This window comes from Propithecus coquereli, unplaced genomic scaffold, assembly GCF_000956105.1.
Source record: "Propithecus coquereli isolate 6110/MARCELLA unplaced genomic scaffold, Pcoq_1.0 Scaffold35, whole genome shotgun sequence".
Lineage (NCBI taxonomy): Eukaryota > Metazoa > Chordata > Mammalia > Primates > Indriidae > Propithecus > Propithecus coquereli.
In genome coordinates, this window is record NW_012149174.1 from 6,963,479 (window position 1) to 6,988,226 (window position 24,748).

Below are 24,748 nucleotides of genomic sequence, written 5' to 3' on the forward strand. Positions count from 1 at the left end.
AAACCTCCACTTGGAAGGAGGGGACCTATCTTCATGGAAGCCCCTGTTCTTTAAGCTGGCCAGGGATAGGCAGGCAAACGTCACACTAAATGTCACACTTCACAGTGCGTGGCATGCAGGGCTCTTGGTACAAACATTCAACAAGCACTTACTGTGTGCTCGGCACTGGTCTAGGTGCTTTGTGTATGTTAATTCATTCAATCTTCTTATTATTACAGATGGGGAAACTGAGGCTCACAGAGAGAAATTAAGCAATATGCCCAAGGTCTTGCAACTAGACAGTGGTGGAGGAGGGATGTGAACCCAGGGAGTCCGTGTCATAGTCTATTCATCTGAACCACTGGGATGCTACAAAAGAAAACAAACTTCTAGGGAAAAAAAGTACTGTGGCCTTCTTTTTAAAAATCCAGATTATCTTGTGTTGAATAAAGAACGTAAGATTTTTTTTCCTTTGCTTTCACAGGTGTTAATGTAAGATTATTTTTAAAGTACTACTTTAAGTAACTTTAAGTGCTTTAAAAGTATAATGAATTTGTTAAGGGAACGGACTATGAATTATTTATCTCTGTATCCCAGGTGTCCAGCCTGGGATCTGGCAAGGAAGAAGTGCTCAGATATTTGTAAAAAGCAAGTCCAGTCCACTCTCTGCACAGAAGCTAGAGGAATCTTCTAAAAACTTACATTGGGTCATGCTGCTCCCCCGCTCAAAACCCCCTAAAGCTTATCACGCTCCTCATTCCTGCCACAGGACTTTTGCATGTGCTATGCCCTATGTCTGGGGTGCCTTTGCCCAGCTCTATGCATGACTGGCTCCTTCATCCTTGAAGTTTCAGCTTAATTGTCACCTCCTCAGAGAGGACCTCTCTGATCACACTGGTGTGAATTTGTCCCCCTCCCATCATTGTCTATCTCAGCTCATTGTTCATTTCCTTTCTGACATTTGTCACACTTTATGATAATGGTATATAATGTTTCTTTTTGTCATCCCCCCACCCCCACACTTAATAAGGGCAGAGACCCAGTCTATTGAATCCCTAGCACTAAGCTCTATAACCTGCACATGGCAGGTGCCCAATAAATATCAATCGACCAAGAGAACTAAAGAAAGTAGTCAGCTAGCAGCAGCAGTGAATTTCCAAATGAAATAGTTAGTAGCGTCTGGTTTTTAAAGAGCTGGAGGACACATGTTAAGGTGCTTCTGAGCTGCCTCTGCAGGAAACTGAGAGCCACACAAGGGGCCAGTGCTGCGCTGGCAGGTCACCTACGAAGTCTGCTTTGGAGCCCAGCCGCTGCCTCTGGTCCTTGTGGAGAAGGCCTTGTAGGAGGTCACAAGCGGCCACTGTCCGGCCCCCAGGGATCTGTAGTGGCTGGTACAGAATGTTTTCATACATCTGGGACACGTCTTGGCTGTAGAAGGGCGGCTGGTGAGAGAGAGAGAGAAAGAGAGAGAGCAGCTGGAGGATCACCCACAAGAGAGCGGGCACAGGCTCAGGGAGACCTGGAGCAAGCTGGGCAGCTGGGAGGATTCTGCCAGCCCTGTGTCTTGTGCTGTGGCTCACATGGTGGACGAGAGAGACAGGACCTTCAGGCTCCAGCACCGTGGAGAGCGTTGCTGGGAAGGCCAGAAGTCTCTCCCCGCCAGTGTGAGTCTTGCGGACTTCCTGGGAGCATCCCCTGGCCCATCTCTCTCTCTCTCTCTCTCCCTCTCCCTCTAGCACTGAACATGCAGAGCAACCCCGGCCCATCTCTCTTAATCCAGCTTGTGCAGCAACTTCACACCTGGCCAAGTTTGCTCTCTCACCTTCATCATTTCACCCCAGTCTCATAACTGTCTTTCGAGAGAGGCTGGGATTTTCCACATGCGAAGACAAGTCTCAGAGCAACTACGTGCACGTGGCTGGGAAGAGAGCCAGGCCCCAGCCGTGTTCAGGGTCCACTTCTCTTTCTTGCTGCTCTTCCTCCCACACCTCTGCCAGCTGTTCCTCCTCCCAACTCCCCCTAGCCTGCTCCTTCACGCAGCAGGCTATGTGGGTGAAACCACCCAGAGTAAAGCGGTGTGGCCTAGAGGTTGGTTCCACAATTTATTGGGATGTGACCTCTCTTGGCCTCAGTTTCCCTCTCAGTAAACTAAAAATAACTCCATTTCCAGCAGTGTCAACCTCCAAAGGCTATTTTGAGGCACCCACGGTGAGACAGTGTGTTGTAAACTGTAGTGTTAAGCTAACATTATTGAAAAAATATATATAATCCTCATATCACTTTGGCATCATCTCTTTTAGCCTGGAAGGAAGAGATGTCTTGTTCAGTTCCCCGAGCAGAGCTGCATAGACCACATTCGGGAGAGACCCACCCCTAGCTCACCCCAGAGCCAGATGTCCCTTGCAGATGGCTACACGCCACTCACCAGGCCGTGTAGCATCTCATAGAGGACTGCCCCCAAGCACCACCAGTCCACCGCCCGGTCATACGGCTCTTTACGGAGCACTTCTGGGGCCAAGTACTGTAAGAAGGAAACACACCTGTATGAAACAAGTTGTCCAGCCTCGTTTGCCCCATCTGTAAACAAGGCACTCGGAGGAAGATCAGGGAGGGCTGATCCTGCTGTGACATCCCCGTGGCTCTGCACGTGTTCGTTTCGCAACCATTTGTGCACGGCCCCCTGCCATGTGCTGGGGATGTGGAAGAGACCAGGCAGGACCGCCCTGTACCATTGTACATGTTGTGAACCACACAAAAGCACAGCCGAGGGGTAAAGGGGCCTGCAAGCCTGGCTGTGATCCACTCGCCAAGCCACAACCTTACTTCAGAGGTCTGCCTGGCAACTTTTTGTTTAGAGGGGTGCTTTTTCTAACTAGTCTGCCTGGAGCAGGTGCCTTTTTCTGATTGCACAAAGACATCCAATGGGCTCCCAGTGTCCTGGGTGCAGGAAAGCCCCGGGAGCTCTCATAGTGCAGCGGGGACACTGATGGACAAAGTGTAAGTAAATGTGGCTCACACTTGTGCTGGAAACCTTAGTGACAGAGGCCAGGGTGAGGGAAGAGGAGGTGACATACCGACAGATGGATGCACACCGTGCATCCATGCCCTGCACCAGGAGAAAACCCGAGGCAGAGCTTTGATTCCTGCCCAAAAAGGACTTGATGACCTCTTAGCCTGGTGTCTCTGCCCTTGGGAGAGGGGTCTCAGTCACAAGCAAAGCCACCCTGAGAGACTGTGTGGGTCTGGGGAAGGGTAGAGACACACGGTCCTGAGCCTTGTTGGAGTGTGGTCTCAGGCAGGTCATTTAACCTCCCAGAACCTTGGTTTCCTCAGCCATGAAATGCGGATGCAGAATCCCTCCTGGGGGCTGTTGTAAGATATGTGCTAACAGAGGTGCAGGCCCTCGGACGATGGGAGCAACCTTGTCTGTGCTCCCCGGCACCACAGCAGTGCCGAGTCATGAAAAAGGTGAAGTGTTGGGGCCTCAAGTCTCCTACACGAGCCTGGGTTCCACATCATCTACTCCCCGCCCCTAGCAGCGTCCAGGAGAGGGATAGCTGGGGGCTGTCAGGCAATGGGGGCCAGCTGTGTCCAGCAAACAGCACCCCCATATACAAACACGGACACTGGCTCCTGCTCAGAGGTGGTTCTAGGGTTCTACCTAAGAACCAAATGGAGGAGCCCATCAGATCCAAGACCCGGCTTTTTAAGCATGCAGAGAAAAACAGAGCAGCTGAAGACCTGTCCCGTGCCAGGTGGGGAGGAGCTTCCCAGTCTGCAGCCTCCACCCTCCAACCCCCACGCTGACGCCTGTCCAAGCCACTGGGGGACCCCTTCGGGCCCAAGGTCCAAGACTGGTGGGAGTTCAAGGAAAGGTTTTAACTCTAGGGCTCCAGGGAGGCCTTGGCAGGACAGATGGATGTGTGAATTACTGCTGAGACCTGCAAATTTTAACCCTCCAGGCTCTGAAAGAAGAAGGTGGACCTGTGTTTTGCACTCGCAGGCCCTGATCTTGACTCTTAGGCCGGGCCCTTCTGCTGCACATGGACTTCACCCACCAGCCACACGGCTATCCAACACTTAAAATGTGATTGGTCCAAAGTGAGATGGGCTGTAAGTGAAATTGAAATTCATGCCAGATTTCAAAGACTTCGTTAGAAAAAAAATAATAAAATATTTCAACAATTTTATAGGATTGTATGTCGAAATGAGAATGTTTTGGATATACTGGGTTAAATAAAATATATCATTAAAATTAATTTCAACGGTTATGTTTTACTTTTTATTTATTTATTTTTTTAGAGATGGGGTCTCACTCTGTCACCCAGGCTAGAGTACATCCTTGAACGCCTGGGCTTAAGCTGTCCTCCCACCTCAGCCTCCCGAGTAGCTGGAACTACAGGGTGTGTGCCACCATGCCCGGCTAATTTTTAAATTTGTTTTAGAGTCAGGGTCTTGCTATGTTGCCCAGGCTGGTCTCAGACTCCTGACCTCACGTGATCCTCCTATCTTGGCCTCCCAAAGTGTTGGGATTACGGGCATGAGCCACTGTACCTGGCCTTTTTACTTTTTAAATGTGGCTGCTGAAAAATTTTAAATTGTGTACGTGGCTTGCGTCTCTGTTTCTGTTGGACAACAGAATTGCTGTGGAGCTTCACTGGCAGCTAGCTGGCTGGGTCTTGGCAGCCCTAGGGCTGGTGTCCTTATTATTACACAGATGAGGAAACCAAGGCTTCGTGCACAGCCAGCTCAGGGGAAGCACTCGAGTCAAAACAGTGAGTCCCCTCAGCTGTAACCCGTTGGCTCTAATCAGGATCTTCCCCTCAGCTGTAACCTGTTGGCTCTAATCAAGATCTGTGGTCCTAGCCACTCTGACCTTCCCTCTTCTGGGGTGCTTACGCTTACCTCTGGGGTACCACAGAACGTGGACGTGGTCTCCTCGGGCTCGACACCTTCCTTGCAGAGGCCGAAATCGGTCAGCACCACGTGTCCCTGAGGATGAGGGGGGTGGGTAGGGACAGGAGGGTGGTCTAAGCCAAGGGTATGGCCAGGCCTAACCCTAAAGACCAGATGCCACACCCCAGGGCAGCAGTAGTAGGACCTGATGCCCAGGCACAGGCCGGAGGCTCCCCTCAGACCCAGGGCTCCCGGGGCAGCACAGGGAACCCAGCATTTCACTGTCTGCTCCCAGCTCGTCATAGTCTCAGACCCACCCCTACAACAGCGGCAGTTCCAGGATGTCCTTGCTGGACAGCAACCCCCTTAACAGAGGGCTGGGGACTCAGAAAGCAACTAGGCCTTGTGGTAGCTGGGCGGGGAGGTGGAGTGAATGGATACTCCCAGGTTCTGCCCAGATCCGCTCTTCCGAAGCTGCCATGCCCATCTCCTGCTGCGAGGACACTGCCTTCACCCAAAGTCATGCCCTCTCCCCAGGAGCAATCCACATCCAGTGACTGGTCCATGTAGGGGCACGAAGGCCCAGCCTCTTTGTCCCAGTGTGGGACAGTCCTAAGGAGCCATCCCAGCTCAGGCCCTTTCCACCCCAGGGAGATCAGATGAGGCCTCACTTGTAACCGCGATGCACGTGAGCTTACTCCTCTACCCAATTCTGTTTTCTTCACTCCCTTAAAGGTATTTTATTTCTCAAGAGCGTTCCCCAGTTAACCTTCTGCTCTCGCCTCACCATCTCAGGGTCTGTTTCCAGGGAACCCAGTCTAAGATGAAATCCACTAGCCTCCACTTCACTCTTCCTGCCCCACACAGACCTCGTCCACATGTCTGCACGTACATACACATTTGCAGTCTCATGTGCACGCAATGTACATACACATGTGTGTACACGTGCATGGGCACACGTGCACACACATACTTGAATGTATCCTCTACCCAGATGCATTCATGTACAATGCACATACACCCATGAGCACAGACTCATGGTCAGCACACACGTATAGCCATGTCCATACACACACCAACCTGGCAGTCCAAGAGGATGTTCTCTGGTTTCAAGTCCCTGCAGAAAATAAAAGAAAAGAGCCCTATGGTTCTCAGCCATCTAGTGTGAGGAGAGTTGGAGATTCAGGGTCCTAGCAGGAGGACCACAGGTGGAGGCTCCCAAGATGCAGAGGAAGAGCCCAGGGACGCTGGGCACCGGGATCTAGGAAAGAGCAGCCCCCAACTCCATCCCAAACAAAGGCTCAAGGTCACTGGGATCCATCAGGATTTAGGGGTCTGTACAACCTCTGGCTGTTAGAACAAGAAGGGCCCGGGCCTGGCTCTGAGCCGCAGGTATGCCTCACCTGTAAATGACGTTGAGGGAGTGCAGGTAGCCAATGGCGCTGGCCACCTCTGCAGCATAGAAGCGGGCCCGAGGCTCCAGGAACCGGCGCTCCCGCTGCAGGTGGAAGAAGAGCTGGAGGGGAGGAGGCGTGTGAGAGGAGCTCCGGGGGCTCCAGCTCCTAGAGTGCAGGGCAGGGTCCCTAGGACCCCACCCTGTGCAGCTGACCACGTCACCCCTCTCCGAGCTGCCATATATTCCTACCAAACAGAGCATGCTGGCGCCTGCCCCACACAGCAGTCCTGAGTGTCCAAAGTGTCAGCAGGAGAAGAGATTAATTAGCGTCAATTAAACGCCTACTGTGTTCCAGGCTCCCAGTCAGGCCCTTTTACATCTCTTAGTTCATTTAATCCTCACAACAACCTTCAAGGTCCAAATATCATGCCAGTTTCATGTAAGAGGAAACTGGCAGGGGTCAGAACCGTTAGGTGACTTGCCCAAGGTCACGTAGCTTGTAATTGGCAGAGCTGAGATTTGAACCCCGGGTGGTTCAGAGATGTGCTTTTCCTCCAATCCAGGTGGTAAGATGATTATGGCCATCAAACTGAGCCCAGGTTAGAGATACCTGTGGGCCAACAACTTTGGTCTATTTTGCGGGCATGGAAAGCACTTCGCTTAGGGATGCAGGACAGAAACTCCCTCTGGGCATCAGACTGAAAGGCATGAGGTCACTCAGGCTAAATCTGGGGTCACAGAGGGGAGCCCCACTAGACTTTGCCATCTTGCTCAGAGAGATCGAGTGAAGTCCAGGAGGGTGCCCTGCTTGTCCCACCTGGGCTTCTGAGCCACCAGGTGGCCTTGGGTCTCTGTTTACCACAGTGACTGGTCAATCCCACCCTGTGGCCTGCGGTATAAAATGGGAGCACTGGGCATCCTGACCGCAGAGCGCCTCTTGGCATTGACATTTCCCAGGTCTGTCAAAGGGTCTGTGGGCAACATGGATGGAGGAGCCAAGAAAGCGCCATGGGAGCCTGACAGACCTGCATTCACATCCTGGCTCCACCAGGTACGGGCTGGGTGGCCTTGAGCAAGTGATTCACTCCCTCAGCCTCCGTTTCTTTAGCTACAAAATGTATCTGTTGTAAGGATGAGCTGAGATCATTCCAGAACTTTCACGCAGTGGGCATGTGGTTTGGATAGCTCCCAGCCAAGAGCCGGTCCAGGGAAGCCTCCTTTGGGCCCACTCACCTCTCCCCCATTGACATAGTCCAGCACAAAGTAGAGCTTCTCAGGTGTCTGGAAGGAGTAGCGCAGGCCCACGAGGAAGGGGTGCCGCACATTCTTGAGAAGCACACTGCGCTCCGCCATGATGTGGCCCTGCTGTGGAGTCACACAGACAGGGGGCCATGTCGCAGCCCTCCACAACTCCTGGCACAGCCCACACAGCCTTGCTGGTGGGAGTTGTCCTGCCCAGGACTTTCTCTTGCCCCTGCTCAAATACCCATTATGGTTCCCTATTGCCCTCAGAGCTCGGCCCAGGCGACTTGCCTAATATTCAGGGCTCAGTGTGGTCAGCCTCACCCCTAGCCTCTCCATGTGGGTGCAGCTCCAGTCCCTGGAGCCCCTGCCCCCAGGGTGAAAAGCAAAGCATATATGATGATGACATAAATGAGTCCCAAGGAAAACCTCTGAGGGAAAAGAAGCCTGGCATGATCCACGTTCATGCCTTTGCTTGTGCTATTTCCCCTGCCTAGACGTCCCACCCTCTTTTCAGACCACTGGAATCCTACCCTCAAGGCCAGCTGCAAGGCTGCCTTCCTCAGGAAGACCTCCTCTTCCCACCCCCACGATGTCCTCGTTAACATTAATCACTCTCTTTCCTGAGTCCCCTGACTTCACAGTCGGTCCTCTCCCTGGGCCTGCTCTGTCCTATTAATGGGGCTGGTTGTTACAGGGACTCAAGTCAGCAGAGGCATCAAGCAATCCAGGATGGCCTTGGCTTGGAGGGCCTTTGGAGAGTATAGCACATGACCCACACTGCACTGTTGGTGAGCCTGGCACCTGCAGAGGGCAGAAGACTTGTCCACTGTGGGGCCCTGTATTTCCTAGGGGAAGGCAGAGGCCGGGACAGGTCTTCCTGAAGGCCCCATGGGCGAGGTGGCTTAGCCTGCCTTCTTTGAGAAGACTCAGCCTCCTGGGCATCCCCTTTCCCTCACCTGCCACTGCGACCACCTCTGTACCCAGACTCAAGGACCCTCAGAGGTGGGACCCATCTTTGGAAGCCACCCTAGGCTGGGGGTGGAGAAGCAGGAGAGGAAATGTCTGTGCCTAAACTCAGTACCTCTTTCTTCTTCAAGATGGATTTTTTCTGCAGCACCTTCACTGCATAGAACGTCCCGTCGGACTTGTGCTTGGCCAGTAGGACCTGAGCAGAAGCACAAATGCAAGGCCTTGTGGGTGACTTTGGACTTCCCGATGGTTTAAGGCCTCTTGCTGACCCTGCTTCCGTCTGCCGGTGCATGGCAGGCAGGGGCTGGAGGAGGCACAGCAAGGAGAGCCGGGCCCCCCACCCTCCTCAAGTCATTCACCTTCCCGTAGTTCCCTTTGCCAATGACTTTGAGAAAGTCGAAGTCCGTGGGCCTGGCACTGGGGGAAGAGGGAAAACTCTGATCAGCATTGTCGAGCTCCAGAAACCTGGCACCCAAGAACAAACCCTGGCTTCTTTTTATCTGTAGAGCTGGGAAATGCAAGGAGCCTTCCAGGAGCCACGTGTCCTTGCCCCTGAAGAACGCAGTGTTCTCCCAGCCAAGAGAGGGCTGGTAAGACTCCCCGCTGCCCCAGGGGAGCTCACGTTCAGGTTAACAACCGAGAAGGTGGAGATAAAACCAGATAACCTGCAGAGAAGGCAGGGATCTGGCCCCCAAACCCTGAGAAGGGCCTGAAGGGTGGGAGTTGCTAACGATGCAGGCAGCAGGTTCAGCAAGGGCAAAGGCTGGGGAATTCGTGGGAGGTAAAGCTGGGGGACTGTCCTGGGCCCAGATGGCAGAGGGTCTCGAACACTAGACCAGAGAACTTGGATTCTATTCTTAGGCTAGGGAGCCAGGTATGAGGGGAGCCAGGTAAGAAAGTTCCCTGAGAGACCCAAACTCACTTTGGGTTGACTGAAGGCCCCAGGTGGACGTTCCCATTGGCCCTGGAGGGCTAAAGACAGTAAAGAAAGAGTTGATTAAGATCAGCAAGACCCTACTCCCTGGGCCCCTCCCTCCCCCCCTGCCCCCAGCTGGGCCCTGATCCCTTCTCCAACAACTCTCCTAGGCTTTCTTCCTTCTTTTCTCCTTCCTTCCTTGTTCCTTTCCACCCACCTACCCACCCTTCCACCCCACCACCCACCACCCATCCACCATCTTACCTGCTTTGCACAACAGCCTTGGGAGGCTGCTGGCTGTTGTGCCAGTTGTACAGGTGAGGAAACAGGCCCAGGGAGTTGTCCAGGGTCTCACAGGTAACCGGGCTGGGATTAGGACCCGGGTGTCCTCACCACCAAGCCCATGGCTTTTCTACACCATGGACTTTTTTTTTTTTTTTTTTTACCGACCATATAATTTCAAAAAATTCAGATTCTTTTTAATATAACACTTTTTTCACAGTGCAAGCTATCTATATGTGAATAAAATATTTGTTACTCTTCTTTTTAAAGTTGTTTCTAACAATTTGATGAGATTATCCTTTAACCTAGATCCTAAGAAGTAAGAGAGAACATCTTGGTTCCTCAAAGAAAGAAGCCCATCTATTTCTTGAAGCCCTTGCTCACGTCTCCTCTTTCTTTACCCTGTGAGAGGCCCAATCCTGTGTGCTCACGGTGGCCCCTGTTGGCCCCCAGTCCTGGTCTGGGACAGCCCGTGGGGTTGGCTGGTGTCTCCATAGGTCCTCGGCCTCTCTATGGAGCCCCCTGGTGACGGGTGGGAGACCAAGAGCCACTCACCTGTGGACTGGGGGCCCCGGCCAGGCTAGAGTCCATTCTGTGGCGGTGATCAGGTGGGCTCTCTGGGGGCACAGGGAACAGCAGGCATGAGAGAGCTGGTGTTGGTGAGTTAACGTCACCCCTCTAGGAGGACTTCAGGCACCACTGTCCTCTCAGTCCTCCTCAACCCCTACACCTGCTGCAGCCTGAGCCATCTCCTACCCCAGGGGCCAGCAACCCCTGCATGGATGGGACAAGGAGTGACAACTCCTGGACCCAACCTCTTTAACCAAACATATCCAGAGGGCTGGAGGGGTGTGGTCCCTCCCAGACTGTCTTTTCAAGAATTGGGGACATCCAGGGCAGCAAGACCCCTGTGAGCTGGGGCAGCTCCAGGAGTCCGACATGGCCAGGGCTGGAAGGACCCTTGCAGGGCATGAAGTCTGGACCCTTCCCCTCACTTCACAGGTGGGGAGCCTGAGGCCTAGTAAAGGACTTTCCTAGGGCCACACAATATGTGAGGGGCAGGCTAGGCTCCCAGACTTCCATACAGGCGTGTTGGCAACCCTGAATTACTGTGAACAGTCCCAGCTGGGCTCCGTGTTCACTATTATCTCCTTGCCACAGGAATGGAAGCTGACCTGGGGGCCTTGGGCCAGAGCCACAGAGTGACCCAAGACTGGCCAGGGTCTATCTGAGGTCAAACAGCAGAGGGTGTGACCAGCTGTTCTATGCAGCCAGGAGCACAGTGTCTTCCCTGCCCACTGCCCTCAACTCCAGTGGAGGAGGCCAGGGTGCCCAGACCCCGGCTCAGAGTATTTGGGGTCCCATAGCCTCATCCTTACTTGGAAAGCCAAGGCCAAGAGCAGAGATCTCATCTGAGAGCCCAGTTACTCGCAGGGACTGCTGGGCACTGTATATCCCAAGACCACCGGCGCGGCCCCCTGTGGGGCCTGGGCTGCAGCCCAGCCTCTCTGGCTAGAAACTGCCCATCTTTACAAGGGGGTTCCTAGATGCACCCCCACATGGCTTCCTTGGAAACAGAGAAAGTGAAGGAGATGGGAAGCGATCCCCCTCCTGCGAAGCCCTAAGATAGAAAGCTGTAGAACTGCCAAATAGGCCATGCAGCGTGGCTCCAGCCAATGCCATCAGCCTGAGCCCCTGCAGACAGCCCACCACACTGCCACACCCTCTCCTGGGCTGACCCTGATGGCCTGCTGCCAGGCCCTGCCCTCCCTGGCTCCACGTACCTGCACAGCCTGAGAAGCCTCTGGGAGAACCAGCAGTTGGAGCTGAAGACAGGCAGTGGACAAGAGAGCCTCTCTCTGTTTTCCCAACAAGGGCTGAAGTGTCCGTGCCTGGTGCCGGCCGGGCCCCAGCACAGAGCTCGCGGCTCCCGGCAGCAGCGAGGGGGCTGGCTGACGTCATGCGGGATCCAGCAGCACTTAAGATAGGACGGGAGACCTCTGTTCCCTCGGGGACGTCATCTCCCCTGAGGGGTGGAGTGGAGGGGGTGGGCAACAGCCCCAGGAGAGCCCTGGAGACCTTGGGGCTTGCTAGAATGTGTGTGACTGTGCAGGCCAGGGTGTGTGTGGTGTGCACAGATGTGCTTCAGTGTGTCTGTCTGGTGTGTCAGTGTGGCTCCGTATTTCAGGTATTTATGGCGGTGTGTGAGTTTGTATAGAAGACTGCATGTATGTGTCAGTGTGGCCACGTTTGTCTTTTATGTCAGTGTATGTGCACAGTGACTGTGTGCACCATTGTGTTTCTCAGCATACGTAGTGTGACGTACCTACACACAAACCACGTTGTTTGTAAATAGGTACGTCATGGTGTGTCTGTGTTCATACTGGTGTGTATCAGTAAATTTCTGTGTGAGTGGGTGTGTGCATGTGTAGGGGGCTGTTTGTAAGAAGATAAGATCCCTGAGGCCTATGCAGGCCTGGTAAAGACCGTCTGGGGTGTAGATGAGGTCCCACAGACCTCAGCCATGGTGGCTGAGAGCCTTCCATTGCCCAAGACCTGCAGATGTTTCAGAGGAACCAGGAGCCTGGTGTCTGGCTGAGTCCGGCTGCCTTGGTCTTTGACTACTGAGCACCTGGCCCTTCAGGCCTTTTCCTCTTGGCCCCTAAAGGGCTCTGGCCCGGTCCTCAGGGCAGGCCCAGTTGGCCCATAGCTCTCCTGCGGTGTAAGAAGCAGGGTTCCAGCGGCCACCCTGACTCATGAAGGCCTTGCTGACTGGAATAGTCGTTAGGGACTCACGGGGACCCTTCTTCTCCCCAGGAGCTCAAAGAGATGGGCAGGTATTCTAGGGAATGAAGGATTTGATGGGCCTAACACAGCCTCTGCCCTTCTGGAACTTTCGGTGTGGCTGCACCACTCCAGGAGGAGGAGCCATGGGGCTGGGGCCAAGGAGGTTGGTCAGGGTGGGAATTGAGCCAAGTAGCCTCAGGGGTTCTTTGCAGGCTCTGAAATGCAGGGGACCTGGAAGTGCTGGCCAAAGGACACCTGAGTGAACAATGTCAGAGCCTTCTATCTTTCAACAAAACAGAAATGGTGGACAAATACACGATCAGCAGGATGTCATGTTGACAAAATACGCACCCAGAACAAGGACATTTCTTTTCAAAAACAAGACCCTGATGGGGCCTTCATTCAGCAGTACTATTTATAACAGTAAATGATAGTGACAACAGTCACCTGAATGTCCCACCACCGGGCACTTCGGAATATCTGCGGCTGTAACAGCCCTCCCTCTTGACTGCACACCGTGTCCAGATACTGTCCCATTCCTCTGTTCCCCTTTTCAGTTAAACTTCTCGAAAGAGTTGTCTGGACTCATCATCTCCACTCCTCTCCCTTTTCTCTTTTGAGCCCATTCCAGAGGCTTTCATCCCAACACTCCAATGAAACTGTGGACCAGTGACCTTCACGTGACAAAGCCAGTGATGCATTCTTCATCCTCATCTTACTCAGCTTCTCTAAAGGATCTGGCACACTCACTTTACCCACTTGGCCTTGGAAGATCCTGGCTTTCCTTCTAGCTCACTGACTGCTTTCTCCACCTCTTGTGCTGGGTTCATCTCCTTTTTTAAATCCTTAAACACGGGCCTGTCCCAGGGCTTTGTCCTTGGACCTCTGTCTACGTTTGTCCCCTAGTTGATTGCAACCAGTTTAGTGGCTTAACCAACTATACTCCGCAGTTCTCAAATTTATCTCTCTAGTTCCAATTCACTCCTGAACTCTGGACCTATATACCCAAATGCTTCCTCGACAATTCACCAGTTAGATTTCTAGTGACATCTCAGTCTTCACATGTCCAAAACAAAGGTTTTGCAGGCCTGGCTCACACCTGTAATCCTAGCACTTGGGAGGCCAAGGTGGGAGGATTGCTGGAGGTCAGAAGTTCGAGACCAGTGAGAGCAAGAGCAAGACCCCATCTCTACTAAAAACAGAAAAAATTAGCTGGGCATGGTGGTGTATGCCTGTAGTCCTAGCTACTCGGGAGGCTGAGGGAGGAGGATCGCTTGAGCCTAGGAGTTTGAGGTTGCTGTGAGCTATGATGCCACTGCACTCTAGTCCGGGCAACAGAGCGAGACTCTGTCTCAAAAAGAAAACAAAACAAAAAACAAAACAAAACAAAGGTTTTTCCCTCACATTTCCTTCCAGTCTGTCCCAGCCTGCTCCTCCCTCAGTCTTCTGGCTCAGTAGTGGCACTACCCCCTGCTCACAAGTTCAAGCCAGCAACTTGGAATTCATTCTAGAAACCTTGTACCCTCACCCCACCTGCACTCCATTGTGAGATCCCATGCAAAATATATCCAGAAGCCACTGATGCTCACCACCATTGCTGCCGCAGCACCCTGCCTGGGCTTCCATCCTCACTTGCATGGATTATTGCAATAGATTTTTCACTGACTCCCTGCTTCTCTATTCTCTTTTTTTAAAAAAAAAAATTGTTTAGAGACAGGATCTCACTATGCTGTCTAGGCTGGTCTCAAACTCCTGGGCACAAGCGATCCTCCTGCTTCAGCCTCCCGAGTAGCTGGGACTATAGGCATGAGCCACTGCACCCAGCTCCTGCTCCTATATTTACCCACCACAGTCTTTCTCCACTGAAAGCCAGGGTGAGTCTTTTAAAATGTAAATCATATCATGTGTCTTGGTAGCTCACAAACTCCAGCCTCCATCAGCCCCTTCCTGACCGCCCTCGGCCTCTCTGGCATTCTCTTACTGTCCTTTGAACACATAAAGGCACCCTCTGGCCTCCAACTCCTTGTACTTCCTCTTCCTTTTGACTAGAACACTCTTCCCCAGGCATCTGCGTGGTTGGTTTCCACTAACATCACAGAGGTCTCTGCCTAAACGTCCCCTCTTGGAGAGGCCAGTACTGATTACAGGTGACAGGTCATCCCGGTTTGTCTGGGACTTGGGGGTTTCAGAGCTAAAACCAGCATAGTCCTGGGCAAACCAGGATGGGTAGTCACTTTACAATGCTGGTCCTGCCCATTCCATACGCACTTCTTCTGCTTTATATTTTGTCTTGTAGCACTTAACAGTCTCTGATGCCTTTTATGCAACTATTTGGTTTTGTCTCAAACTAGAACATCAGCTCCACGAGGGCTGCTATTGAATCGCCAGCACCTAGCACAGGGCCTGAAATGCAGTAGGTGCTCAGTACATATTTGACTAATGAATCAAGAAATGAATTAATAAATTTCGGTGCATATACAAAATGGAAAATCACACAACCAAAAAAAGGATATATAAACCTACATAAATCAAACAGGAACATATACATGATACAATGTCAAGCAAAAAAAGCAAGTTTCAAAATGGAAGGTGTACTAGGAATACCAATTCTGTAAAAGAAAAAAAAGACACACATGCACATATACATGGCGTGTATAGCCACGGACACACACAAAAAAGGCTGGAGGATCACGCCTCCAGGCAACAGTGGGTTCTTGGGTTAGGTTATTTTTATTTCTATAATACCTTTATACTACTGCGTACAATTTTTCAAGACATTGCTGTGCAGTTAATACTTCAGTACAAAGTCCTAGTGGGAACTTAGGCATGCCCAGGGCCCATCGCTACCCTCCCCCATCACCTTGACTGTGACCCCACACCTGCGCACCTCTCAGTTCCTAAGGCTTTCTTCTCTCTTGCACCACTTTCTGATTTTTCTGGCCAGAGGCTGGGCATCAATATCATCTCCTAACTCTTCAGACCTATAGAGGCCCCTGTGAACTCCCAAGGGGGCATCTAAGCCCCTCCTTAGCCCTCAAACCTGTCCCTCCCCTAACTTGCTGCAGCCTAGACTGTGTCTCTCTGTCCCATCGCTACATGGACCTGCTTACATCTCCCTGGACCAGCTGAATGAGGTGGGGAGCAGTGGTGTCACACAGTTCTCTCTCCTTGGAACATTCCCCCAACCATCCTGGTCTGCTGGGCTAACCCTTTCGTCTGATCTCATTTGCCTTCCCTGGAAGCCAGACTACCTCCTGATCCCACGACCCCTCCTCTGTTGTTGCACCTGTCTTCACTCCACCTGCCGGCCCAGTTCAAAGTGCCAGCTTGATCTTACTTTGTTGCTACAACCCCATGGGACAGGAACTACCATCATCCCTGCCTTGAGGAAGAGAAAACTGAGGCATGGAGATGGGAAGTCATATGATCAAGACACATAGTTAATAACTGACATAACTAGGATTTGAACCCAGGCAGCCTGACTCCAGAGCCCAAGGCCTGGAATTTCAGGAAGAAGTTAGAAAGCTAGGAAGGAATGCAGTTAGTGGGAAGTGAGGATATAAGTTGGTTAGTTAAGGAGGAAGAAATTTAGGCAGCTGAGAAAGCAAAGTTAGTTGGGAGGGAAGGAAAGAAAGGAGGGAAAGGGGACAGAAAACAGACAGGAAGAAAGGAAGGAAAGAAAGTAGGTAGTTAGGAAAAAGGTTAGCTAGGTAACTAGTTAGTCAATTTGGCAGACCAATAGGCTAGCAGGCAGGTGTCCTGCTCACAGGTGAACCTCTCACCTGAAAGCTCTCAGTCTAGCTGAGGTCCTGGGGAGCAGCCTCAAGCACAGCTCTGCCCTCCGCTCTCTCCGCATGGTCCTCTGACCTGAAACCCAATCCTGACGTGCAGAGCAACCTTCCCAGTCAGTAGCGACCTGTCACCCATTCGCACAGTCTTCCAAACCGGCTCAAGTTCAACCTCTCAGTCCTGCCAGCTGGGAGCTGGCTTCAGGGCCCTCTTGTTACTAATTAACCACTGGACCTGGATTACCATGCTGGCTGCACCCACTGGCTTCTGGACAGCCCTGCCCTAGGGACCCTCTGAATTTTTAAAAGCCAATGCCCAACTTAAGCTGTGTGACCTTGGGCAGGTGACTTCAGTTCCCCGAGCCTCCTGTGAATTAGTAATGATGGTGTGTGTTCTGCCTCGAGGGAGGGTCTCTGATGTCCCTTTCAACACTGGAATCACCCCCACCCCCCGCTCAAGGTCCAGCTCAAATGCTGACTCTTCCACACAGCCCTCCCTGATTCCATCCACTGAATCACCTTCCCTTCTCTTAGAACCTGGAGAGCTGGCAATCGAAGGGCCTGTCTCACACAACTCTGTCCTCCACCCCTCCCCTGATGGGGCCACCAGCCTCTCTGTTTAGCCCTTTCAAGGACACTTCCAGGGATGGGCAGCTGATTCCCTCCTGAGCCAGCCTCTGGCATCCTGTTGTGTTGAGCCAAAGGCTGCCACCCAGAGCTCATCTGCTCTGGCACTGCCCTGGGAGGAGAATCACAGCTGAGCTGAAACCTATGCCCCACTCTGCCCTGCGGAAAGCTGAGGCTCAGGGACCAGAGCTCAGCTTGCCCCTGCAAGCATGGAAGGAAGGTTTTCTCATGGTGGACCCAAAGCTGCCCTGGGTTCTAACTCAGGGCAGAGGCAGGGCCTGGCCCACTGGACAGGTGAGAAAAGCTCTGCCCAGTGATCCCTCCTCAGCAGGCACCTCAGAGCCTGACTTTCATACTGCTGCTTCCATTGCCTTTTTAAAATTAATCAATTCAAAATATTAAGAGGGTACAAATGTTTTTGTTACGTGGACACCTTTTATAATGCTTAAGTGGGGGCTTTCAGTGTGCCTATCACCCGAATAGTGTTCATTGTACCTGGTTGGTTTTTACTCCTCCCCTCCTTGACCCCTCCCCCTCTTGATTTCCAATGACCTTTACATCTCTGTGTGCCCATCAATTAGCTCCCAATTTTTAGAGAGTAGAGAGTAGGTGTGGTGTTTGTTTTTCCATTCTTAAGATACTTCACTTACGATAATGGTCTCTAGTTCCAACCAAGTTGCTGCAAAAGACATTATTTCAAACTGTCTACAACTTTCCAGTCATTCTAATGTGCTCCAGAGGCGCCTGTACGGCCACACTCCCCACCTCCACCAACCCACACATGAGTCAGCATGTGTCTGGCCCCCACCCAGAGCGGGGAGGCAGCCCAAGTGCACAGAGCAAATCAGAGCAGCGCCCAGGGTCCTGCCCCTCTCCAGAGCTCCTGCTGCTACTGCTCCAGCAAGCTCCTCCTCCCCTCCCCTCCCAGCGCTGGTTTAAAAAAAACCCACACAATGGTATTGATTGCATAAACTGCAATCAAACAATCCCAACTTACAGCAGAACGTCAAGTAAAAAGTGAAAGCTTCCCCTCCAGCCCATCTTCAACCTCATTTCCAGAGGTAGCTGCTGTTAACTGAAGGGGGACAGTTCTTCCAGACTTCTATGTTCTAGTCTACATACCTGCAGATATTTTTTTCCCAGAAAAACAGCCATACTATATATATTGTTCAGCAATTCACTTTTTTCCCTCACATACATCTTTTCATGTCACATAGAAAGATTCGACTTTTTTTTTTCTTAGCAGCTTCATCATACCGCATACATGGTGTGGGGTTAATTTCGCTATCCCTATCGCTCATTCTCTGTTCCTTTGCTGATGGACATTTAGGCTGTTACCAGTTTCAGGATACTACCAACAAGGCTGCAGGGAACATTTGTGTTAATATCCTGTGGCCCTATGCTAGTATTTCTGTCTGATAAACTCTTATTAAGTGAGAGTGGTAGGTTAATTTTGACCTATCTACCAAGTTACTACAAAAGGTTGTGCCAACTGACATGGCTACCAGCAGTGCTAGAATGTGCCCTTTCCCCTCAACGATGCTGCAGAAAATTGCCAGGGCCACTCGTGCAGGAGGCCACTGCAGATATGCATCTCCTCCCAACTTCCTCTCTTCCTTCTTCTTTCCCCTTCCATCCTGGCTGGATTTCGTTGTCTGGGCATGAAGGTCAGATATGTCCAGGGATGAGAAGGGGAAGCAAGAGACTGAACCAACAGGAACACACCTCCATGAATATTCCCTCCACCTTGACATTCCTCAGCCCGCTTTTCTGTCCTTAGTCTGGCCCCAGCCCTACTCCCAGCCCCACCCTCACCTGCAGATTTATCCACAGGCAAAGGTAATAATGGGCACAGGGTCGCACAGAAAAATCTGTTGCCCACGTGGGCTGGGAGCAGGATGCTTGGGCCAACAGAGCTTGCATGCAGATCAGACATGGGCCCTGATTGTCTTTCTGGAAAAAAAAAATTTCAGAAAGTAAAAAATACACAAAATTCAGAATCAAATAGGATTACTAGGTGGAAGTGACCAGTTCCTTGCCCCATTCCTCCCTTTTAGCTGCTTCTTTGTGTTTAAATAATAAGCTTATACAGCTGTTCTTACATCTTTCAGTTTAAAACACTTTTTCTGAGCCGGTCTTGCTCTGTCACCCCAGCTAGAGTGCAGTGGCATCACTGTAACTCACTGCAACCTCAAACTCCTGGGTTCAAGCGATCCTCCTGCCTCAGCCTCCTGAGTAGCTAGGACTACAGGTGCGCACCACTGTGCTTAGCTAATTTTTCTATTTTTTTTTTTTTTTAGTAGAGACGGGGTCTCGCTCTTGGTCAGGCTTGTCTCCAACTCCTGAGCTCAAGCAATCCTCCCGCCTCGGCCTCCCAGAGTGCTAGCATTACAGGTGTGAGCCACCGCACCCGGCCAAAAATAAGATTCTTTAAGACGCCTAACTAACAGCAAAGAGAACACTTTAGTCTCTTCAGTAATGACACTGATAATCATTTTGTGTTTTCTGGATGTTTTACCACAAAAATAGATACAGACACTGGCTATGTATCATCAGTTGTTCAAGTTTATTTAAGTTGTTTTGATACACTGACAAATCACATAACATTTTGTTTATAACTCTCCCTCAAGAGTCAGCTTAAGTCAGAGATCCTCTTAAAACACACACACACACACACACACACACACACATACACACACGCACATGTGCACACAAGAGAGGCAAGTACAAAAATGTAATCCCACCAAAGTGCATGTGAATGAAAGTGCAAAAAAGACTTCATTTTCAAACTCTGAGATCATTCTCTTTGCTTCAGAAATTAAACAGAAAGGTCTTCCCTGCCCTAAGCCAGAGCTGAGCAGGCGCAGAGCAAGGCTGCCAGGGGCCAAAATATAAGTGGCACCTGTTGCTAGAGAGCAGGGCAGAGGGCAAAGGGCAGAGGGCAGTAGGAACTGCTGCCAACCCCCTCCCCCTCTCTGTGCTCCCAGGTCAAGATGCAATGATCTTATCTGGGGACAGAGTGGGGATGAAGGGGCAGTGGGGCGCACAGAAGGCAGACTTCTTTCCACTTTTTAATGATTTGGTTTCTTGACAAAGAGTTTGACATCAGTGCAGAAAGTGCTGAGGCGTCAAAGTCTAGAGGCCGGGGGACTTTTTCTCCAATGCCCTCAGTCCATCTTGCCTTTCCCACAGGCAAGCATCAGGTGCTTGGCAGATCTGCGGGGCAAAGGCTGTCCCTCCTTGGAAACTGTGAGGCCCCACAGCACCAGTCTTAAGTACCTGCTGCCTTCTCCTCACACCACAAAGTCAGTGCACTTCTCTCACTTTGTAGAGGAGCAGACTGAAGACAAGGAGCTGATGAGTTTTGCCACCACCCAGGCAACTAAGATAAAAGAGAGGCTTAGACTTGCTTCTCTGTACTCTTGGCCAAGGGGGCACCAATGCCACCTCTGTACATCCAACCTTCACCCCAAGGAGCTCCCAGGAGGGTTGTGCTCAAAGCCACCTCTCAGGGTTGAAAGGGAAAGAACATCTGAAGCCCTGTGGGAGCTCAGCGGGGGGCTGAATGGCTGTCCTCAAAAAGCTGTCTGGCCTGTGTGAGAGAGGGGTCCCTCCTGGGCCATGGCAGGAAATCAGCAGAGCTTTGGGTTTCCCACTTGTAAGGAAAAAATAAAGCTACATTTTTTAATGACAATAGCCCTTGATATTTTCCCAGCACTGAGTTTTACATCTGCACCCTGTCAAACACTTCTGAGAGTGCCACACATACACACAGACACACATCTCACATGACTGAGAAAAGGGGTCTGGGGAAGGACCCCCTGGCCCCATACCCTACAGGCCCATGTCAGCACCTGGGGGCACAGGAGCTTGGCAGTGGCTCCTCACCTCCCTGTGGGGCTGGCTCCTGCCAGGGGCTCTGGCCCTTCCCCCCAGGCTGGGAGGCAGGTTTGGCAGTGGCTCAGTGGAGGCTGGGCCTCCACCCAGACAGAGAAGTTGAAGTCCCAGAGCCCAAGCAGGGACCCAGCTGGCAGTGCAAGACAGATGGAGAGTGGCAAGGAGGGCTTAAGGGACTTAGAGAATTCAAAGATAGAAGAGTTCACCTTCCCAACTCCCAACTTTCAGTGGTCTTTGTAAGACTTCTCAAGAGCAAGTGGTAAACATTTAAGAGCTAGACCGAATGTAATGTCATGGGGGGTAGTGTGCCAGACAGAGTGCTATATTCTCATGGCAGGAGGCTTCGCAGGCCTGGGGCCCTCACCCCATGGGCAATACCTTGGCTGAGGTCAACAGCTGCAGAGAGGATGCTATGCCCAGCTTTGGGCACCACCATGCCTGCTGGACCTACCCCTCTGGTCAAAGACCCAAGATTGTCTGACATACCCTTGGGTTGGTCTCCTGGCCAGGCTTCCTCCCCCCAAGACCCAACATGGGAAGGGTGTATGGGAAACATCAGTGGAACCTCAACCTCTGCCAGTTGTGAAATAGGCTCTGACCACCTGCTTACTCTGCTGGAACTAGGACTTGACATGGGACACAAATGCCAACTAGTCCAGAACTGGGCATGTTTAAGAAGGCATCTTGGCTCAGAATCCCCCGCTTCTGGGCAAAAGGGAGAAAGGCAGCCAGAGACTCCCAGTGGATCACATGAAAACATGTTTCTGAGGTTCATTCATCTAAGGGGGAAGAACTAGTGGGTTCTGGCTGGGGGCACTGCCTAGGAAACCAGGAAGCAGGAATGAGGGCAGCAAAACAGGCAGACAGAAAGGGAGGAGGTGACTTCAGGAGTAAATATGTTCATGGCAGGGTCACTTCTTGGTAGCAGGAAAGGAGCCCAGGAGAGAAAAGTGCGTGGAGATGCCAAAAAGGGGAAAGGACCTCAGATCAGAGGACTTCTGCTCTACCAGACTCGTCTTAACCATTAAGAAAAAGACCCTTTGGTAATAAAACAAGTCAGCTGGGGGTGTGGGGCTACCACAGGCAGGGCCTCCAACCTACTCTATCATAACACCCCGGCCCAGTCACACCCTCACTGGTGCACCTGATGGCAAATGAGCCCCAGGACTCCAGGGCCAGGATCCCACCCTCCCTGGGCTCTTCCGCTTCCATGCACCTTCTAGGAAGGACCAACCCTGGTCAGATACAGAGGGTGGGGGCACAGTGGGGATATGAGGAACGCAAGTCGGGGAGGAAGCATCAGCTGGAGAGGAAGGCCCAGCAAGGAGGAGGGCCCAGCCCTCGCCCAGTCACTTTAAGGTGTCATCAGCATTTTTGAACATGAGAATGGCGTTATAGATCTTCAAGGCTGGGCCCAGCTTGACGCTCATGATCTTCACAATGTCCGCCTGTGTCAGCAAAAGGAAGGCCTCGCCGTCAATCATCTGAGGGATTGGGGGAGGGAGGTGGAGAGTGGAAAAGGTGGGAGGTTCACAGGGAAGGGGTGAAGGAAAGGTGGGGATATGCATGGGGAGTGGGAAGGGGAGAAAAATGGGTGTAAAGGAGGTGGGGGGAGGGAAAGAAGAGGGAGGAGGAAGAGGAAGGGTGAGGAGAAAGGAGGAGGGAGGGAGAAAGGAAAAAAGGAAGACAGCAATGGGGACGGAGAAGGAAAGAAAGACAGCCACTGGTTTCCCCATGTTCTCATACACGTACTCTCTCTCTCTTTCTCTTTCTGCTGACTGGTCTGAGTTTCAGCATCTGTATTTGCAAAATGTCTTTTGAGTACCATGGACAGTGGCTTCAAGAAAACTGCTGCTGTCACCATGTGACCCCATGGTCAATCTTAGTGTTGCTAACAGCAAGACAAGCAGACACTGTGTGCATTGTATGACGTAGCATGAGGTACACAGAATCATCTATGAGCAACTCCTGCTGAAAGCTGGGGCAGGGGAGAGGGAGAGAGAGAGGAGAGAGAAAGACAGAGAGAGAGAAACAGAGAGAGAGACAGAGAGAGAGACAGAGGGATAAATTTAATCTGAATCTAACCAAGCCTTTGGGTCTAACTTTCAGTTTATAGGAAATACAGGAACAATTTAAGCAACACCAAAGAAAGCAATGAGACAAATCCAGAAAAGCACATTTTTCAAGACTTTAAAAAATGTCATTAAAAAAGGAAAAAAAAAAAAAGAGAGAGAGAGAGAGAGAGAGAGAGAAGGGCCTATTCTAGAACAGAAGATATTTAAGAGACATAAAAACTAAAACCAATTATGTGGGCCTTGTTTGGTTTTTGGCTCAAAAACTGCAAAAAACATTTTGAGACCACTGGGGAAATATGAATATATACGGGGTATTGGATAATATAAAGGAGTTACTGTCAGTTTGTTAGGGATAACAATATTGTGGTTATGTGAGAAAGTCCTTAGTTTTTAGAGATGCAAGCTCAAGCACTCAGGGGTCAAACGCCATGTTGTCTATAATTGATTTAAAATCATGTCATCCAAAAATGGGTGAAGCAAGTACAGCAACTTGGCAACTGTCAATTCTAGCAGATCATTACGTGGGTAGACTGAGGGAGGGAAGAAGTCAGCTGAAGAGGAGGCAGTGGGATGACAAGAGCTGGGGAGGAGGATGGGGCCAAGCCGCGGGACCCCATTTTTGAGGAGGTGCCATCCTCCTATGCTCAATCCTCAAGAATCACAGCAAATGGAACACTTCTATGTTATTTCTTATGTGCCAGGCACTACTCTTAAGCACTTGTCATATATTAAGTCTAAATTTAATTCTCACAGCAATCCTACAAAGCTGTATTAGTATCACCCCCATTTTACAAACGAGAAGACTAAAGCAGAGAAGCTAAGGAATTTGCTCAAGACACACCTAGATTGTAAGTGCTGGCCTGTGCTCTTAGCTACGGTGAGTGTGGTAGGGACTCCTAGGGACACGATCCATCCACCTCAGAAGGTGATATTCTCCAAGCCTGGCCCTGCCTACAGTTCCACATGAGCCTTCCTCACAGCCAGAACCACAGACTGGATGACAGACCCTTCCCCAATCACTGGGTGTTTTCTTCCTTGGACCTCTATTTCCCCTGGCCCCCTTCCTGGCAGGCCTTCCCACTGTCAGCATGCTGGACCCCAATGCTTCTCCCGCCATTCGGAATTGCCCACTCCTTCCTCCTTGTCTAGAGCTCTCAGAGTTCAACAAACTCCACTGAATTGTGTAAATTTCTTCATCTGTATTCCAGGAGCACAAGAGGGCTGCTTATCTGACATGTGGCATGTGCTCAGTAAATCCTGAAAGAACAAATAAAAAGATCTCTGGGATGTGGTGACAGCAGGCCTGTATCTCAGAGAGGCTGGCAACCTTAGAGGTTATATGAGGTGGGGGGCAACAAACTTCTTACGTCTGTCCCCCAGCAGCTCTGAGAAAAGTTACCTGGTCCTTTCCTATCCACTAACCAAGGAAGCTCTGAAAACTGGCACTTCTAATGGCTAAACACCTTCCCAAAGAATGAAAGAAAGAAATGGCCTAATAGCCAAATGCCCCTGATGAGATGATCTGCATTACGCTTCCTTTCAAATACCCTAAAATGACCAACTCAAGTGAAAAGGAACCTCCCAGGTCTAAGATCTGGAGTCTGGTGAATAAGTACATTTCTCCCTGTTCTCACAGAGTCTGCCACTCCACGTCTCTCCAGTGCTTCCTCAATGGGGAGAAGAGCCAGAATACTGAGAGCTGTGAGGAGCACCTGCCAGCCAAGTGGCCATCCCAGGAAGCAACTCCCCTGAACCTACAGAGACCTCTCTGCTGCCCAGGCAGATGTGTTTGTGCAGAAATACCCAGATCCAGACACCTGTGCTGGTGAGGCTCTGGGGTTCCCTCTTGATGGTCCCACTGAATCATAGAGCCTGGTCCAGGAAGATGTCA

At 51.3% G+C, this 24,748-nt stretch overlaps 2 protein-coding genes across 4 annotated transcripts in view; both read right to left on the reverse strand.

Moving 5' to 3' along the window:
* SGK2 (serum/glucocorticoid regulated kinase 2) overlaps nucleotides 1–16,387 on the reverse strand; it is a 23,261-nt gene extending 6,874 nt beyond the window's left edge. Inside the window, exons 1-12 of one of the 3 annotated variants that reach the window (XM_012651225.1) lie at nucleotides 16,253–16,387; nucleotides 11,468–11,709; nucleotides 10,239–10,300; nucleotides 9,408–9,457; nucleotides 8,845–8,902; nucleotides 8,598–8,681; nucleotides 7,505–7,633; nucleotides 6,279–6,391; nucleotides 5,956–5,992; nucleotides 4,885–4,971; nucleotides 2,405–2,500; nucleotides 1,266–1,421 (exon numbers count right to left, since the gene is read on the reverse strand). In XM_012651225.1, coding sequence (XP_012506679.1) covers nucleotides 1,266–1,421; nucleotides 2,405–2,500; nucleotides 4,885–4,971; nucleotides 5,956–5,992; nucleotides 6,279–6,391; nucleotides 7,505–7,633; nucleotides 8,598–8,681; nucleotides 8,845–8,902; nucleotides 9,408–9,457; nucleotides 10,239–10,300; nucleotides 11,468–11,709; nucleotides 16,253–16,326 — 1,188 coding nt within the window. In that variant the 5' untranslated portion in view covers nucleotides 16,327–16,387. Of the gene's footprint in view, nucleotides 1–1,265; nucleotides 1,422–2,404; nucleotides 2,501–4,884; nucleotides 4,972–5,955; nucleotides 5,993–6,278; nucleotides 6,392–7,504; nucleotides 7,637–8,597; nucleotides 8,682–8,844; nucleotides 8,903–9,407; nucleotides 9,458–10,238; nucleotides 10,301–11,467; nucleotides 11,710–16,252 lie in introns of all 3 variants that reach the window. The other 2 variants (XM_012651226.1, XM_012651224.1) reach the window with 2 other exon arrangements.
* A 5,744-nt stretch (nucleotides 16,388–22,131) lies between these two features.
* L3MBTL1 (l(3)mbt-like 1 (Drosophila)) overlaps nucleotides 22,132–24,748 on the reverse strand; it is a 30,952-nt gene continuing 28,335 nt past the window's right edge. Inside the window, exon 19 of the mRNA XM_012651228.1 lies at nucleotides 22,132–22,266. Coding sequence (XP_012506682.1) covers nucleotides 22,132–22,266 — 135 coding nt within the window. The remainder of the gene's footprint in view (nucleotides 22,267–24,748) is intronic.